The 18,636-nt window shown below is 37.3% G+C and overlaps 1 protein-coding gene across 1 annotated transcript in view; it reads left to right on the forward strand.

Annotated features, from left to right (window-relative positions):
* LOC124805173 (ionotropic receptor 93a) overlaps positions 1-5,148 on the forward strand; it is a 186,827-nt gene extending 181,679 nt beyond the window's left edge. The window contains exon 10 of the mRNA XM_047265659.1: positions 3,833-5,148. Coding sequence (XP_047121615.1) covers positions 3,833-4,069 — 237 coding nt within the window. The 3' untranslated portion in view covers positions 4,070-5,148. The remainder of the gene's footprint in view (positions 1-3,832) is intronic.
* The last annotated feature ends 13,488 nt before the right edge of the window (positions 5,149-18,636 follow it).

Here is an 18,636-nt window from a genome sequence, read left to right on the forward strand (position 1 = left end):
GGTTGTGAGAGGGGAGATGGCACCTCTGTAGGCACAGGGAGGGCCTTGTCCTGGGACTTATACTTCTTCTTCTTCTTCTTCTTCTCTTTTGGAGGATGACAGGACAGGACACACGTCCTTCTGCAAGGTCCAAGACCAAAAGTGAGCGAGCAACCTTGGACATACAGATGGTACATCTTGTGGCACAGTTGTGATAGCAAGTATCCAGCCTGAGAGATGTCAGGGGGGAGAAGTCGGTGGGGATGGGGGGGGGGGGGATGGGGGGGGGGGGGAGAGCCCCATCACTGGTGGGTGTCAAAGAAGAAGGGGGGTACTTCTTTGGCTGGGGAGGAGGAGCAGCACCTGGATGGGAGAGCACGGGGAGTGCACGGGAGGGGAAGGGGAGAGGGAGACGGGGTTGAGGTAAGGAAGAGGGAGGAGGAGGAAACGATGTAAAAGAGGCAAAAATTGAAGAAATCAACACTGGGAGGAATCAGTCGTACAGGGCGTACATAAAGTCCAGGAACACTTTCAATTATTTATTGCACAAGAACCAAACATTGTACAGATATCATACATATGTCGTTTTGAAGAGAAACCCAGAAAGTTTTTTTTTTTCATGTATACTGTCACAGTGTAGTTTGGTAATTTGCCAATAGTCAGCACTAGTCACAAACATGGCGAGTTCAGGTGCGGAGTGAGCTTTCTGTGTGCTGGAGTTCAACAAAAACAAGTGTGCTACAGCTGTTCAACAGATGTTTAGAACTAAGTATGGTAAGAAGCTACCAACAAGGAAGGCCATTTACCACTGGCACAACAAATTCATTATGACGGGTTGCTTGAGCCTGGCAAAGAGAAGCAGACATCCCAGTGTGAGTGAAGTGAATGTTGAGCATGTACGAGAGACATTCGTAAGGAGTCCAAAGGAATCGGTGTGGCATTCATGGTTTGCATATCGAATATTTGTGGAGAGTGGCAGTCATGACAATTTACACACACAGGTGGTGGAACACAGGGACTTCCCTCAAGGAGTAGGTGTCAACAGTCACAGAGAGTCCACTGTACAGCAAGCACGGAAAACACCTCATGGGTGGCAAAATTTATGGCTTCACATCACATGGGTAGCACACAACATTGACATTCTCTGGGAGGGTATGTCTCTGAAAAGCCAAATTGAAGGCGCTGGTATCAGTGTGGTTGTCCTTATTACCCTTCTGCACTTGTCAGACAAAGTGAACGCCACATCGCTCTAGATTACCTTGGAGTTCCTCATCAGTTTGCAGGATGAGGTCCCAATGAAAAATCACTCCCTGGACCATATTCAGTGGCTGATGAGGGGTAACAGACACTGGGATGTTGCCAAGATCACTATCACAAATAGCTGTAGAATGGGTGGCAGAAGAAGCTTTGATCAACAGGGAGCCCAACCACATCTTACTGAGAGACTCCAATTCACCAAACGTGTTCTCAATATTGTTCACAAAAAACAATGGCTTTATGGCAGTGAATGTTCCCATCCATCCAAGTACAGACCAGGAAGTGGGGAAAGTGTTTTGTTCCAAGATGGCAAGCCGGCCCTCTTCTCAGTTTCTCATGATTCTGCTTTGGTTCACTGCTTTTAGTTCCTCAGCCAAAGCTTATTAGGTGTAGTACAAGCACTGCATAATTCTCTATTGCCTACACTATAATATTCCCACAACTGAGATTTTGTCTTTTTGTTTTTGATGCAAAAGACTACCTACTATGTAGGAACTATGTAGTTGGGCCAAATGAGACTAAAGGAATTAAATTAGACTGGAACCCTGATTTAAATGAAGAAACACATCTTTGGGATGTGACACTATGCTTAGTCTTCAAAATACTGAACAGATAACAGAATGTTCAGCATTTTGCAAAAGGAATGTGATTTCCTGCACACATCTACTCTGAAAGGGCAGACACCGTGAAATGCTAAGCCAATGTGATAATGACCCACATATGCAGTTCTTTGTATGTGACAACATTAACATATGTAGTGAAAATTGGAAGTGCTGGTAACAATGGAATGTTTGGTTTTGTATAATGGTTTGTAGGATACATCTGTTGGTTGATTGTACTTAGCATGGTACCACATGTCAGGGTTTCTTCCTCATCCAATCGTGTCTGAAATGTGGAAAGAACGACTGCTTAAATGCCTCTCTGCTTGAAGTAATTAGTGTTTGTGGTCTCTGTGGATCAAATGCAGTCAGCTCTTTAATGGATATTGCAAAACTTGTCAGAACATTGTCAAAACAGTTACCAGTTCAGATTGAATTTTAATTTTGCTGCAATGTGTTCACAGATTTAAAAATTACTGGAGGGTTAAATGTCGCATAATCCTTGGCTGTAAAGTGCCCTTGCTGAGTAACCATGTGGCCTGTCAGGTACCACAATGTGGTGCCCAAATCATCGCTGAACCTCCACCATGTTTCACTCTTGGGACTCAAACTCTGCCTTAAGTTGGAAAAAATGTGCAAGGAGACTCATCCAACCAAACTGCAGTATTTCAGTGTTCGGCAGTCCAGATTTTATGGCTTTGGCACCTTGTTTTCCTGCTACAGGCATTCAAGTCACTGATGAGTAGTTTTGTAATTCAAGCTTACCCTGCAGTTCCCTGCTATGGAGCTGCCCTTGTGTTGTTTCGGTTCTGATAGGATCTGCGAGTGTGATATTCAGTCCTGCAATGACATTTGCAGCTGTCTTACTCTTTATTTTTTGTCACAGTTCTCGCAATGACTGTCCATAATAATAATAATAATAATAACGAGCATATGGCATTGGTGGCTGGGAGACCCCTCGTGGGGCGGTTCGGCCGCCGCTCCACAAGTACTTTAATGCCACTACAGCGACTTATGAGTGAATGAGGATGAAATGATGATGAAAAACACACAACACCAGTCATTTCAAGGCAGAGAAAATCCCTGACCCCGCCGGGAGTCGAACCCGGGACCCCGTGCGCAAGAAGCGAGAACGCTACTGCAAGACCATGAGCCGCGGACTCTGTCCATCATGATCACCCAACACATACCTTCCTCTGCATTGTGACTTAGTGGATGTGTTTCAACTTTCACTGTGCACTATAAAAATCTTTGAGATGGTGCCTCTTGAAACGCCAAACACTTCAACAAACCTGGTTACGTAAGCATACACTGTACAAGCAACAACAATTTTCCCACATTCAAATTCATTTAGCTCCAACATAATGCTCTCACAACTACACAGAACACTGTTCTGGATATGAATGACACTTGCAACATACTGAGGACATTGCACATCTGCTGTTTATGGTCAAATATAATTTCTAGTGGTTTCTCCACATTTTTGCCTAAACCCTGTACCTTAAAAATGTGATATGTTTCAAATTGGTTTGTTTTTTACCTTACCAGAGTAGTACAGAGCTCTAAGATCTACTAATATCAAGTCTGATATGTAAGAAAAACCTAGGATGAAATAATTACAATATTATGAAATGAATTGAGTGCTACTTCGCATATAGTAGAGATGTTAAGTCACAGACAGGGTCAACAAAAAGACTACAGATAGGCAACACACACACACACACACACACACACACACGCACACACACACACACACACACACACACACACACACACACACACACATTCATGCAAACACAGCTCATACACATATGCCTGGGGTAGCCGGGGGCCCGTGTGTGTGTGTGTGTGTGTGTGTGTGTGTGTGTGTGTCGGCTTTTTGTTGTGCCTGTCTGTGATTCAACATCTCCTCTATATGGTGAGTAACAGGCTACCCTTTTAATAATATTGTCAGTTTTCGGTTCAGATGTTACATTGATGTCATAAAAAATTTTCAGGTAAAACGGTGTATTGCTGAAGCAGAGCTGCAGGCAGAAGCATCTGCATCTTATCCAGATGACTGGAAAACTGTAAAGGCACAAGCCAACAGAGCACCGTACACAATGTACTTAAATGGGAATATAATTAATGTCAAACAGCCAGCCTACAGCATTACAAGAGATTTCCAATCATCAAGCAGAAAGTCACTGTCAAGGCAGAAAAACAGTAATTATGTGTTTCAATACACAAGTTAAATAATACCAATGAAGAAAATTTCAGTAGTCATAACAAGTAGATTTCTTTTGTTCACACAACACGCAAATGTCATACGTAAGCTAGGGCAGGCATCTAACAGCATGAGAAACAGTGAAAAAATAGTTCAGATTTATGCCACCATCATATTATCTTAATTTTTTTCAGAACTACAGGTTTATTTATATCACACTAAAGATGAAGTATGTAAGAGGGAGTACATTGATGTTTATCAGAGGCCACAGAAAGAAAGAAAAGTTATTCTTCTTTTACAAAGTTTTCCTGTGCTTTTGTAGATGAGAAATGAATATAAAACTGTTTCAGTCTACTTTTAACTGTAATATTCTGTCTTCATTTTTGACTTATATACAGGATTTTACATACAAGTTTGCTCCTCATAGGTTCAATTTTTAACATTCTGTTTAAAATACACCATTTCTTTGTGTGATTTAAGCAAAATATAACATCAGTATAGTTGAAGTGACAGCATCTGAAAGAATAAGTAGAAATTAATCATAACAAACATTCATTTCATTACTCACCATTAACCCCATAAAGAATGTAAATTGTACAAAAATTGAACTATATCTTTTTTGTACCTTAGCCATATCCTTAATAACTTTATTTGTTCCATGACCTCTTAATATAATTCACACATAATGTTAAGTATTGATGTTCTTTGTTGGCACTTTTGTAATATCATAAATATAGCTACCAAGAATTAAAGGAGTAATGTGTGTAGCACATAACTGATTTTTAAAAACATGTTATACTTGAGGTTTTGTTAACTATTTAAAAAGAGTTGATCACATACAATAAATATGGTCAAAATAACATTTCTTATTTACATTGAACGTATATAATTCAGTTTTATGTAATGTTCCTCAATAGAGACATATATATTTGGTGTTCTTTTGGCAGCCAGAAATAGAAAAAAGCTTGTGTTTCAGCTTTTGTACTGGTGATGAAATATTATTGTTAGTTACAGTACTGAAATGTAATATACACATTTTATTATCTTCGCCATGTTTTCAGAGAAAAATGTTGTGTATTGATAACTGATAATATTTCTGGAAAGATGAGAAACTGCACTTATTATCTGATGGAATAAAAATGTAGTATGTATGCTACCATAGTGCATGCCACATAACTGTAAATACACATTTGTGAATAAAGCTCTTTCAAGGCTATAAAGCTCTTTCAACACAAAGATGTTAGCTCATGTGTCAAAGCATCTGCAAATTTGTTGAACACTAAGTTCATTAAGAATTCAGTTTAACTTGGACTTTTCCATTTATTTTATTTCCTTATCATGCACACCATGAAAATTAATTACCGTGATAGAGTACACCTACATTTTTTTGTTAAATTCCAAAGAATAATTATACTATTATGGCAACATTATCACAGCAAACACTATACAAACACATTCTATTACAAATAGTAATTAGTCATGTTCCCACATCACCCTGTGTTCAGAGAAGGTAATTAACTTATCTAGAAATATGACAGTTCAAAAGTTACTAATTAATTAATCCTATTTCAAGATACTTCCCAGTACTGTACCACATCAACTTTCTAAAATATGTTTTGATAAGACAGTAGCCCAAAATTATCTAAGTGCATTTTGAATTTTAAGGGAAATATTCCAAATTTAAACTTTTGCTAAACTGATTGTAAAGGCAGCTCTAATGGCAGCTGGGGAAATTTAATTGCAACTGAACTTATAAGATGAAACAGTACAATCTTATTTTTTTCTAAAACACAAAGGTACAAATCACTTTAAAATCGTTAGTCAAAAAAAAATCCAGTCCTATTAACACTATGATGTTCACTCTGCAGTAGTAGTATTCTATGAGGGCATGCTGAAAAGTAATGACTCCAAATTTTTTTATGGGGAAAGTTTTCAGCTACCAAAAGAAAACAAACAATAGTAAAATTCTACATCTTTATTCTTCATGCTTACAAATTTGCATATTTCAGAAATATGTCACATTACAAAACTGGAAGGTACAGGATGACAGTTATTGAACTATACGAAAAAAACCTAAATTTTTACAAACTATTGTGTGCACACACTTTATTCAACATGTAAACATCACTATAGATATCCAGATAGGTTATGACATGTTAGATATGCGTGCCGTCATAGGCGATGATGTGGTGCAGACAAGTACCGAAATTCTGCATGACCCGCTGAAGTGTCAGTGTTGGAACATCGATGCTGTCAATGACATCCTGAATGGCTGTTTCCAGCTCAGCAATGGTTTTGGGGGTATTGCAGTATACCTTGTCTTTAATACAGCCCCGCAAAAAGGAGTCGCGTGTGTTCAGATCCAGAGAATTTGGCAGCCAATCGAGCTCTCTGGGTACCCCAGAGCCAGAATGTGCTCCCCAAAGTGCTCCTGCAGGATGTTGAACTCCCTCCTGCTTTGATGGGATCAAGCTCCATCTTGCATGAACCACATCTTGTTGAAATCAGGATCACTATGGATAATGGGGATGAAATCATCTTCCAAAACCTTCATGTACTGTTTGGTACTTGCCATGCCACCAAGGAATATCACACTGATTATTCCATGACTGAACACTGCACACCATACGGTCACCAGCTGAGGTTGAAGAGACTTCTCAATTGTGAAATGCAGATTCTCAGTCCCCCAAACGCACCAATTTTGCTGATTGATGAACCCATCCAAATGAATGTGGGCTTCATCGCTAAACCAGACAATATTGACATACTAATTCCCATAATTCCAAATGGCCAACTGTGCAGTTTGAACATCCTAATGCAAACTGTTCAGAAGTTATGACAATTTTATTTCATAAAATTCAATAATTACACTGTATCTCTTCAATATGCCCCCATATTTAACATTTTCATGAAACTGTAAAGAAACAGGGAACTTTAAATTGCCACCAAAAGGTAAGGCTATAAATAGATTGTATCAAGATCAGACAGATCACATGGACAGTGTATTCACAAGGTTAAGGACAGTCACTTGCATTGGTCAAACCCTATATCGGCAGTGAAATATGCAGCATGTGTGGATACTATGTAAGTAAAGAAGGATTGTGTTAATATAAAGACAATGTCAGATGATCATATAGTATTGGATGAGTACCATTGCATTTTGAGAAATCAGTACTTCAGCTGCCTAAAGGAATTGAAATAAATTGACGGTGAAGGTTGAAAATTTGTGTTGGACTGGGACTTGAACTCAGATGTTCTAGTTCTCCGAAACAGTTGCCTTAACCACACTGAATGAAATTTTAAGCATCCCAATGACAACAACAATAATTTCAAGAGAAACAGTCATTTTAATGTGTTTAGAAATCATGATAGACTAGAGTTTGGGTCAATGGCTCAGAGTGAAAGAATAAATGCAAATAATGAAATCAACAATGGTGGTGGTGGTGGTTGGTGTTCAACGTCCCGTCGACAACGAGGTCATTAGAGACGGAGCGCAAGCTCGGGTTAGGGAAGGATTGGGAAGGAAATCGGCCGTGCCCTTTCAAAGGAACCATCCCAGCATTTGCCTGAAGTGATCTAGGGAAACACGGAAAACCTAAATCAGGATGGCCGGAGACGGGATTGAACCGTCGTCCTCCCGAATGCGAGTCCAGTGTGCTAACCACTGCGCCACCTCGCTCGGTGAATCAACAATGGTAATTACCACACTGGGAACTAGCCAAAGATCCCAAAAAATAATGTTTGTTTCAGTTTAGGCTCACACTAGAGAACATGTGAATGAAGAATCATATGGAAATAATACAGGATCTTCTAAATTACCTGTGTTGGTGGTGGGGAGGGGGGGGGGGGGAGGAGATAAATAATGTGAAGGAGCAATAAATGTAAGCTCAACACAAAAGTACTGCAGAGTGGTCCAGGAACCAACTATAAAGACAACCAAGGGAGGGAAAGTAATTATGAAATTTTAGCTTAGGTAACAGATAATTTAGAGGAACAGGCTGAAGAAAATTGTAAAAATCTTACCTGAAGGTTGTTGTCTTCTTATTTGTTTGGGGCTGAGTCAGAACAATCACATTTGAAAGCAAAAATGTGGTCCAGGTAGGCTGCATTCTTTTTGTTATCTGTGAGAGCTGCATTCTTTTTGTTATCTGTGAGATTGGCCAGTTTCAGCCTTTGGACATTTTCAAGCACATATATTATGCTTCCAGCTTCATTTTACATTATATTGCTGGTATGTAAAATGAAGCTGGAAGCTTAAAATACCTGCTTGAAAATGATCAAAGGTTGAAATTGGCCAGTTGCATGGACAATAAAAAGAATACTGCCTACCTGGATCATTTTTCCATTCTGAAAACACTTAGAGGCTGTGGACCCCTCACAAAAACAAAATTTTAAAACTCGCATTTGATCTGTCACTAGACGTATCTTGTGCTAGTTTACCTTCGATGTAACTCAGTTGCTGTTAATTATCTTCTTTATGTGGAGGTCCTGCAACATATCTCTGTAGAACTGTGCATAGGCCTGGAAAGATTTGAGCTCTTCTCCGTTGCAACCGTTATTGGTGAAATGAAAAAAAAAAAATTCTAATATAATTACAAAATTATGTCAACATTTCATCATAGACTATTATATTTGTTTCAATGGGTTTACACATCACAATTACTTTGTAACTAGGAGCATTTATAATTTAATTCAAACACAAAATCAACTTTGAAGGCTCAGCAAGGAGTAAGTCATAAGTAAGTCAAAATTTCATTCTAAAGCTTCCTTTGTTCATTGCTGTTTACTTTCCTGGAGAGACAAGACACCACCGAGCCATGATATCAGAACATAAAAGGCACTGCTCACAGCAGGTGAAGATGTCTACTCATCATCGTACCTGGCTGCTTACTTGAACTGCACACATATACATTCCACTCTGCACAAACATGAAACAAAATGATCGTGCAAGCTGTTTCATTCCCTGCCTAATACTACTTTAGTGTTTTGTTATGATCACTTTTTCTTGCCATAAGTAGGGAGTGGGAAATGTCATTTGGCTAAAAGGCATGTAACATTTCAGATTTCCCCACATAAAGGGAAGATGCCATGATAACTCTATATTGTGAGTTACAAATGAATTCTCAAACCATAAAACTAAAAAGACACATAAGTACTTTATGCTAATTGACATTTTGTTAATCAGAATATACACCATGTTTAATAACATGGCACAAGTCTTGTACTTTCGGTAAACCTCATTAATAGTTTGCAGGCAAACATCCACATACTGCTACAATAGTTTACTGCTGAATACCTACGAGCAGGGGATGCATATACAGGGCCTCCAAGGCCCTTGTATGTCTTCATTTTTTAAAAAAAAAATTAATTTTTGTTTGATTTCAAACTGCTTTCCAGTACTCTTTCACTAACACTGTGACATTCCTCCTATCAAGCCTGAATGAGATACCTTTTTAAATTTTTTGTATAATTCAATACGTTTACCCATACACCGTGAATACATAAGCAGGGCTTCAGAAGCCCTCACACATTTATAAATGTTCTTTAGCCTGTATTGTCTTCTACATTTGTTTGGGAGCAGTTATTAATTCAACAATAACTGTAGTGGTATTTCCAGCAACAGGAGTGTCAACAGCAGCAGTACCTGTAGTAGTAATAGTATAACTAAAAAATAATACACACTACTTTCACATATTGGCGATGTCGGTGTATTATTGATCTTTTTGCTATCAAATGTTTTATTATTGCATAGTATTGTTATCCTGAGATGCTCTTGTCAGCCTCATTGTTACTGTAGTTTGTTTGTTGCCGCAAGGCCCATATTGTTACGAGTATGACTCGTTTAGTGCTGCACAAGCTGCTGTTCGAGAGAGATGCCTTTTGCTATGGCTTCAACATGCAAAGCAAGAGAGTCAGTACATGCAAATGCAGCTAATTTTGAAAGTGTTGTGGATCAGTGGTTTGAAGAAGATGATTCTTGGGAGGAAGGAAATATTTTTGAAGATGCAAGTAGTGAAGAATCAGCCAACGAACCTGCAGATGTGAATATTGAGGCAGATGACAGTCCTTCCAATAATATTACTTCATCAGAGTCTGAAAATGAAGAAACACCACAAAAAGGTACAGAAGACCACACATACATTAGTCAGAATGGAACGATTTGGAAATTAGATCCTCCTGCAACTTTTCGTACACCTGTCCATAATATCGTAAAGAAGGCACCTGGTCCAGCCCATGGATTGACAACCTGTAAACCTAAGGATGCCTGGGACTATTTCATCTCCAAGGAAATACTAGAGGAAAACATTGAAGGCAGAAGAGTGGCTACTTTACGTGGTAAAACGTGGAAAAATGTTTCACTTGCTGAAATGGAGGGTTTTCTTGGTCTTTTACTGTTTTCTGGTGTTGAGAAGAGTTGGGATGACCCTATTAGAGAATTATTCTTGGATGAAAAGGCAAATCCTACATATAAGGCCACCATGTCAGTAAATAGATTCGAGGATATAAGGAGAATGATTAGATCTGATGACAGGCGTACCCATGAAGCTCGATCTGCAGATGACAAACTTGCAGCTGTTTGCAATGTATGGGAACTATTTCTTGACAAGTGTAGAAATAGAATGATTCCCAAAGATTCACTCACAGCCGATGAACAGCTAGTCCCATTCTGTGGAAGATGCAGCTTCACTCAGTATATGCCCTTTAAACCAGCCAAGTATGGCATAAAAATATTTTGGTTATGTGATGCTACATCTGCATATGCTTTAGACAGAATTGTTTACACGAGAAGGAAGCCCCATGAACCTATTCAGAAAAATCTTGGATTGAATGTGGTGAAAGATCTTGCTAAAAGCATTGAAGGATCATCAAAAAATATTACTGTTGACAACTTCTTTACTAGTGTGCAGCTGGTAGCAGAGATGCTTCAGAAGCAAATTACAGTGGTAGGAAGAATCAAACAAAATAAACCAGAAATTCCTAATGAGATGAAACCATCTGCCTCAAGAGCGATTCATTCCTCTTTGTTTGCATTTAGAGGTGACATTACAATGGTTTGTTCCTAAGAGATTTAGCAGAGAAAATGGTAAGGTAACTAATGGAACTTCATATTCAGATCCCTAATCTTCCAAAGAAAATCGTTGATGTCATGCAAAGATGTGGTGTTCCAAAATATGTCATATTGCCGAACCAACTACCTGTTTGAGGAAAAAGAAGAAGATGCAATTATTGCCCATATAATAAACACAGGAAAAGTGCTATGACATGCATTAAGTGTAAAACCAACATTTGTAAGGAACACAGTGGTGTTCTTTGTGCTTCTTGTTTGTCACATGTTGAAAACTAGGAAAAATGCAATTTTATGTGAACAATAAATAATAACTTTTTGTCAAAATATTGCCTATATACATAATATTGTGAATAATAAGTATGTTTTAATTGAAGAAATTGGTTGTAATAAATGTTATAAAATGTAAACTGCAACTTATAAGTGAATTAATAAAATTATTTGTACATGTTGTATATAAATGGATGTAACTAATAAAAATTCAGTCTTAGAGTTTTTTAAAAAAATTAATAAAATGTTAATGAGGCCCACCAGATCCTGTTCCTGTATCTTATGAATCTTTCAATATGACAATAAATTTGACAGAAATAAATTTAACTCCAAAGAATGATTATATGAAAAGAGGAAAATTTTAAATTAGGGCAGGGCCTTGGAGGCCCTTCATGAGCATTCGTGTGTGTTTTCGGCACCATGCATCCTAGGGTTAAAGCCTAATCACATAGTTCATGGTTCTTGAAGAATAAAAAGGTATATATGGAATGCTTGCTGTCATTGTTTTAACATATGGCCTAATTGTGATATACTTATTTCGCAGATGCGTTGTTGCTGATCAATACGGGTTCCTTGTTTGAAACTTGGCTGTGGACTGATTGTCTTGGATCCAGAAATCGGGCCCCCATATTTCCTCACAATAATAGGCACTGGAACTACAAATTGCTTAAAGTTAAATTTACAGAAATTACAATTAAAACTTAACTCATTAAATTAACTGAATGCATCGAAAAATTCATTCCTTTTAACAGTCTCTTCTACTACAAGGATTAGGCCAAATTATTTGTTTAAATCATGAAATTAAACACAAACAATACGTTTGACAAACCTGTTAATTACTTTGGAATTAATTAAGGGCCGGCTTTGCTAACATGTTTTCAAATACAGCCAAATAGATCATTTATGAATACTATTAGTTGTTCCTCCAAATGTTTAGAATTAGTACAGAATTTATATTCATTTATAAGTCAACAGTAGAATTTAAGTTATGAAACAGTTACTGATTTCACCCCATAGCAAAAGATACTAACTAGGAATAGTCAAAATAAATTAGAAAATCAATTACATACATAAAACTAAGCACAAAATTAGACCTGGTGTTATATTCTTTAAAACTGAGGTCCAACCTTTCTCTTTTATGGGAATGCAGATTATACTCAAGTATGTTAAAGGTAATTAGGCAGACATGAAAAAATGAATTTCAAGGAGGCAGATGGCAAAACAAGAGGTAAAGTAATAAATATCCCAGTTTGCTGCTTCACATACTATACGATCCTTCGAGTCAAATTTCAGTATGTGCTCTTGTCAACTTGTATGGAATATCTCTGCTCCAAACAATCTTTCATCTTGGCTATCAGGTAAGTCTATTCATTTTTATAACTAATTTGGAGAAAACTTCCACATCATGACCATCAGTCACAATAAAACTTCACACTTACGTATTAACTCTAGTTATACTCATTCTAAGGACACATATTTTTTCCCCCTGATATATTGGTGTAAAGATTGCAATAACAAGTGCCGATACTTTAATTTTACATTATATTTTTTCACAATTTTCAGTATATATTTGAAGCTGTTCTTTTGAAATTGTAGTAGAACATAATTTCACTTTCACCTTGTGGAGGAGTCTTATTACTTTTTGAGCTTTCATCACATCCACTCTTTCACTTTGGCTGTGTGTGAAACAAGTATATGTGGCAGAAAAGAAGAAAAAATCTGACTTAACTGGAGGCTAGTGGTGTGAATGGAATAACAATATTTCCAGTGTGAAGTGGTGTTAAGAAACAGTTCTTAATGCAACTAGTGTGCTATTTCTTCACATTGGCATTCTTCAAAAACAGTCACTGAAAACCATAGCGTGTAGGCTTTCACGGCCGGCGTCTTCAGTAATTAAAACTTCCGGGCTAAGAGGCCGTGGTCCACGGCCTCTTGGCCCGGAAGTTTTAATTACTGAAGTCACTGAAAACGATGAACAAAAATCTAAATGAGATGATTGGTCTTTGCAGTGGCCACAGACATGTGAGGAGAAATGCTGATATAATCAGCACTCATTGCTAGCAACAGAAACTGCAACATTTAGCTTCACCAAACAATTTTGACACTAAAACTGCTTGGTCACTGGTGTTGGCAGAAATGAAAATAATAGGGAATTCAACATGAAGTGTTTTGTGCAAATCTGACATTTTATGAAAGTGAATGACAGTCCCATCAGACACCTTTTACTGTGCCACTTACATGCAGTTACCATTGTTAGCAAACTGGCTCTCACCAAGCATCAACGTGCATTGTTTCCCTTTCAATTCTTGCTTTAAGGGGGATAGGCAGGCTGCTAACTTGTTGAGGTACAGAATATCTAACAATATCCTATCCTTTGCTTCTCTGACACCTGTTTTGGGTATGCCCCATCTTAAATTCATCAGTAGACACAGCTACTACACCTTTTCTTCAATCTTTATTCACTTTAAATGAGAAGTTTCTCCATAATCATTTTACACTGACTTTACTCTCTACCCCTGCATTATAACTCCTCTTTCCTTAACTTCTTTTTTTCTTGTTACTCTTGTTTACCACATATGCATACTTCTCACCTCTATGTCTTCTGCTTCTGCTTATTTATAGATAATTTCTTATCTTTTACTCTCTTGCATTTACTAGATTTAGATAACAATTGACTACTTGAGTATGTTCAATGTATTTCTTTTTAATATACTAGGAGTGTTAGCATCTCCACTCCTGTTCTATAAAATCCTTCATTGTGAACATATTTTAACATTCTACCTCCTATACTGCATAACAGTCATCTTGTTGAAAAGAAATTAGCAGAACATCTCATTAGATTGCTGACTCTTTAGCACTCTATCCCTTGTTCTGCTATGCATGTTAGCACTCCATCAATTTTCCTAGCCTTCTACATCCTCCATGGACTCCCCTTCCCTACAACAAGTGGTATGACTAACATCTGTCTTCTAATAAACACCACATAAAATTCTGCCAGTCTATTGTTATAGTTATACATGAAATACTATACAGTGCAATCCTACTGTTGTAGGTTGTAAACTGTAAAGAGAAGGGGGCCTGTAATAGGAAGTTCACAGGTCTTCAGAATTTTGTATGCTTTACTAGCCCAGAAATAGCTGCTGCGACATTTTCTTCTAGTGACAAAACATGGAATGAGAATATTTGTAAATCTTCCACTGAAATTAGAATAAAGTGCAGAAATCTTGTGATTTTTTCAAAGTCTGATAATGAAATAAAATATTTCGAATCTGTATTTTCAGAAGATCTGCTGCTTCACATTTGCAACCAGATGAACTTGTATGTAAGGCAGAAATGGTGCATTGTGACGCCAGGGAAGGCAACAACTAAAGTAACTTCCAACTGGCAAGACATTACTGTTCCTGAGATAAAAGCTTTTTTGAGAATGTTTATTTTGATGATTGTTCATCAGCTTCCACAGCTCGCAAATTATTGGAGCATTGATCCTATTCTTGGAATAACTGCTATCTCATCAGTCATGACAAAGCATCAATACAAAAAAATCATTGAGAATCTGTATGGCAATGACAACAGCACTTATGTCAAAAAAGAAAAACCAGTAACGCCAAGTTACACAAAATTTGACCTGTCAGTGCAATATCAAATAAGCTTTGTGAAGTTTACAAACCATCTTCTGTTTTAGCAGTTGATGAATGTATCGTGGCCTTCAAAGGACGGTCAACACTCAATCAATATATGCCAATGAAACCAGTGAAGTGTGGATATAAAGTGTGGTGCCTAGCTGATGCTAATACTGGGTTCATCATAAATTGCGACATCTACACTGGAAAAAGAGATACAAATGATATGTCTGAATTTAGTTTGGGTGAAGAAGTCGTGCTTACTCTAACAAATGCAATGGCTGACAGGAAAAGGCTGGTGGCATTTGACAATTATTCTACAACAGTACGAATACTGGAAGAGTTACAGTCTTGTGGACTTCATGGCATTGGAACTGTTCATTCGAACAGAAAGGATTTGCCTGATATTCTAAAAAAATTCTAGACTTAGCAGGGGAGAATTCGAATTTGCTGTCAGTTCATGTGTTGCAGCAGTGAAGTGGCAGGATAGTAAACCTGTTTGTATACTACCAAATTACCACAATCCCAAATACATTACAACTGTTCTGAGAAGAAACAAAGATGGAAGGAGAAGTGAACTATTCTGCCCATTGGCTGTGGCAGAGTACAATAAAATAATGGTAGGAGTGGATAGATTTGATCAGCTGCATGAACGGTATGCTGTAGGTGTCGTTCATGGAAGTGGTGGCACAGATACTTTTTCTTTCTTGTACATTTGACAGTTGTCAAGTCCTACATTATGTGGAAGCTACAGAAGCAGACTAGCTAACATTTAGATTGCACTTGGCAAGCAGCTCATCTCTGGCTTCTCAAGTCTTAAGGGAAGAGGGAGGCCCATTCATTTTCAAACACCAAAAAGAGGCTTGTCTGCAGTACCAGATGAAGTTCATCTCTTGAGAAAGTTGGATTGTAGATTGTATTTTATTGATCCTGTTGTCTACATAGCAGCTTATGGATAAGACATTGGACAAGTCAAGTTATAAATATACAGTCTGAAAGTAATTTCAAGGCATACATATTTAAGCTTACAATAATACACTTTACACGTAAGTATTTATATAACACATTTCATAAATATAAATATTCTTCAATGGAGTAGAAGCAGTGATGCTGTAAATATTACTTTAGAGATTTTCCAAATATATTGACCTCAGTGATAGCTTTTATGTTTTCAGGAAGTTTGTTATAAAGCTTAACTCCCATGTGAAAAGTACCTTTTTGGCACAGTGCTGTGCTGATTTGAGTCATATGTAAGTTTCTGTTTTGTCTGGTAAAGTGCTCATGTATATCACAGTTTTTTTGTAGTCTCTGGTCCTTGCCTATTACATTTAATTTAAAGAACAAAAGGGTTTCCATAATGTATACACATGGTAATGGGGGAATACCAGATTTCTTAAACAGGGGTTTACAAGAGTCTCTACGCTTGCACCCAAACAAGATTCTAATGGCCCTTTTTTGTAGTTTAAAAGTGCTATTAGCTGTTTTAGAGTTTCCCCAGAAGGTGACCCCATATCTAAGACGAGAATGAAAGTATGCATGATATGCATTCAATAGTTTTCTCACTACAGCATGATTTTAATGAACAAAGAAGATAACATGTTTTGCTCAGTTCTGCATTGAGATATTCAATATGCTTGTTCCATCTCATGTTACTCTGCAGCCAAAGTCCTAAGAATTTGGTTTCAGTACTGTTACCAACTGGTTCGTCATTGATAGAGACTGATGGGATAAACATGTCCTTATTAGGAACATTGTGGAATTTTAGAGCAACAGTTTTCTTACTGTTTATTACAAGCTGATTACTCTGTGCCCAGCTGCTAAGTTGTTTTGTGACCGTGTTTACTGTCTGCTGTAACTGTTCATCGTCGTCTCCTTTTAGTAGAATCGTGGTGTCATCTGCAAATATGATTGATTTGTGTGCATCAATATTTAAGCTTAGATCATTTATGTACAGAAGAAACAGAAGGGGTCCCAATACGGATCCTTGGGGTACACCACATTTTATTTGTTTATAGTCAGATAAGTGATTAGATAAAGTTTTTAGTTCAATATTTGTGTGCTTGACACATACTGCCTGCATACGATTTGTCAGGAAGGACCTGATCCACTTGTTGGACAGACCTCGAATACCATATCTTTCTAGCTTTGATAGCAGAATTTTATGGTCCACCATGTCAAAAGCTTTTGACAAGTCAATAAAGACTCCTATTGTTTCCTGTGTTTTGTCCATCAGGTTTAGGATGGAATTGATGCACTCATAGACAGCAGTTGTCGTTGACCTCTTATTTCTGAATCCATGTTGTTCATTACATAGGATGCTGTTTTTATTTATAAATTTCATAAGTTTCTCATACATAACTTTTTCCAGTACTTTAGAGATGCAGGAGGAAATTGTGATGGGTCTGTAGTTATTTACATTGTCTTTATCCCCTTTTTTATATACAGGAATAACTTTTGATGTTTTTAACACATCAGGGAAAGTGCCTGCCTGAAGTGAGCAGTCGCATAAATGTGTGAGTACTTCAATTAGGTTTGATGCGCTCTTCTTTAACATTGTTGCAGGTATGCCATCAATACCTGCCAATTTGGAATTTTTTAGTCCTTTTATTGCTTTAGCTACTTAATCTTGTGAAACGGAACTGATGTACATTGATCCTCTACAAGCACTTATTTTATATTCATTTGCCTGGATGCTCTTAAAGTTTGATTGTAACATATTTTCAGCAACACCAGTGAAAAAGTTGTTAAATGTGTTGGCTACTTCTAAGGGGTTTGTTACTTTTTTATTTTTATGTGATAGTGTTATATTTTTCCAAGGTTGTCTGTATTCTCCACATTCTTTTTTTATAACACTCCACATAGCCTTTGATTTATTAGCTGAATTATAAATGATTTCATCATTATGCATTATTTTTGCTGCTTTTATTACTTTTCTTAATATTTTGGAGTATTTTTTATAGTATGCGCGTACTACAGGTGAGGAATTTTTTGAGTTACATATTTCATGAAGTAGTCTTTTCTTCTGGCATGAAACCCTTATTCCCTTTGTGATCCAGCTGTTCGTTCTAGAGTTTCCCCGTATGGTTAATGTTTTCAGTGGGAATGCAAGTTCAAAGAAATGGGTTAATGTATCAATGAAAGTGTTAAATTTTTCATTTATATCGTTCATTTTGTACACTCCTAGCCATTTTCCTTTCTGTAATAAGTTGTTGAAGTAGTTCACATTATGCTGATTATAGCTTCGATATGCTGTTCTAAAAGACATGTTGTTAATAATACTGCCTTGTACTTTTATGCTTAATATTTGAGCAAGATGATCACTAAAACCTGCATTGAAAATTTTTAGTGAGGTGTTGTGTAAACTCTTCTTTACTAGAAACTGATCAAGAGCTGTTTGACAAGTTTCTGATACTCGGGTAGCTGCTTTTACTTCAGCCTTTAAATTGTAGGACGTTGCAAGGTTCAAAATGGTCTCCCTATTTCCACTATTCGTGAGGAAGTCAATATTGAAGTCACCACAGATTATCAATTCACAATCCATTTTATTTACTTTATTTAGCAATGACTCCATTTTGTTTAAGAAAAGTTCAAAATTCCCGGACGGTGATCGGTAAACTGTAGCAATAATCAGGTTGAACT

This window comes from Schistocerca piceifrons, chromosome 7, assembly GCF_021461385.2.
Source record: "Schistocerca piceifrons isolate TAMUIC-IGC-003096 chromosome 7, iqSchPice1.1, whole genome shotgun sequence".
Classification (NCBI taxonomy): Eukaryota; Metazoa; Arthropoda; class Insecta; order Orthoptera; family Acrididae; genus Schistocerca; species Schistocerca piceifrons.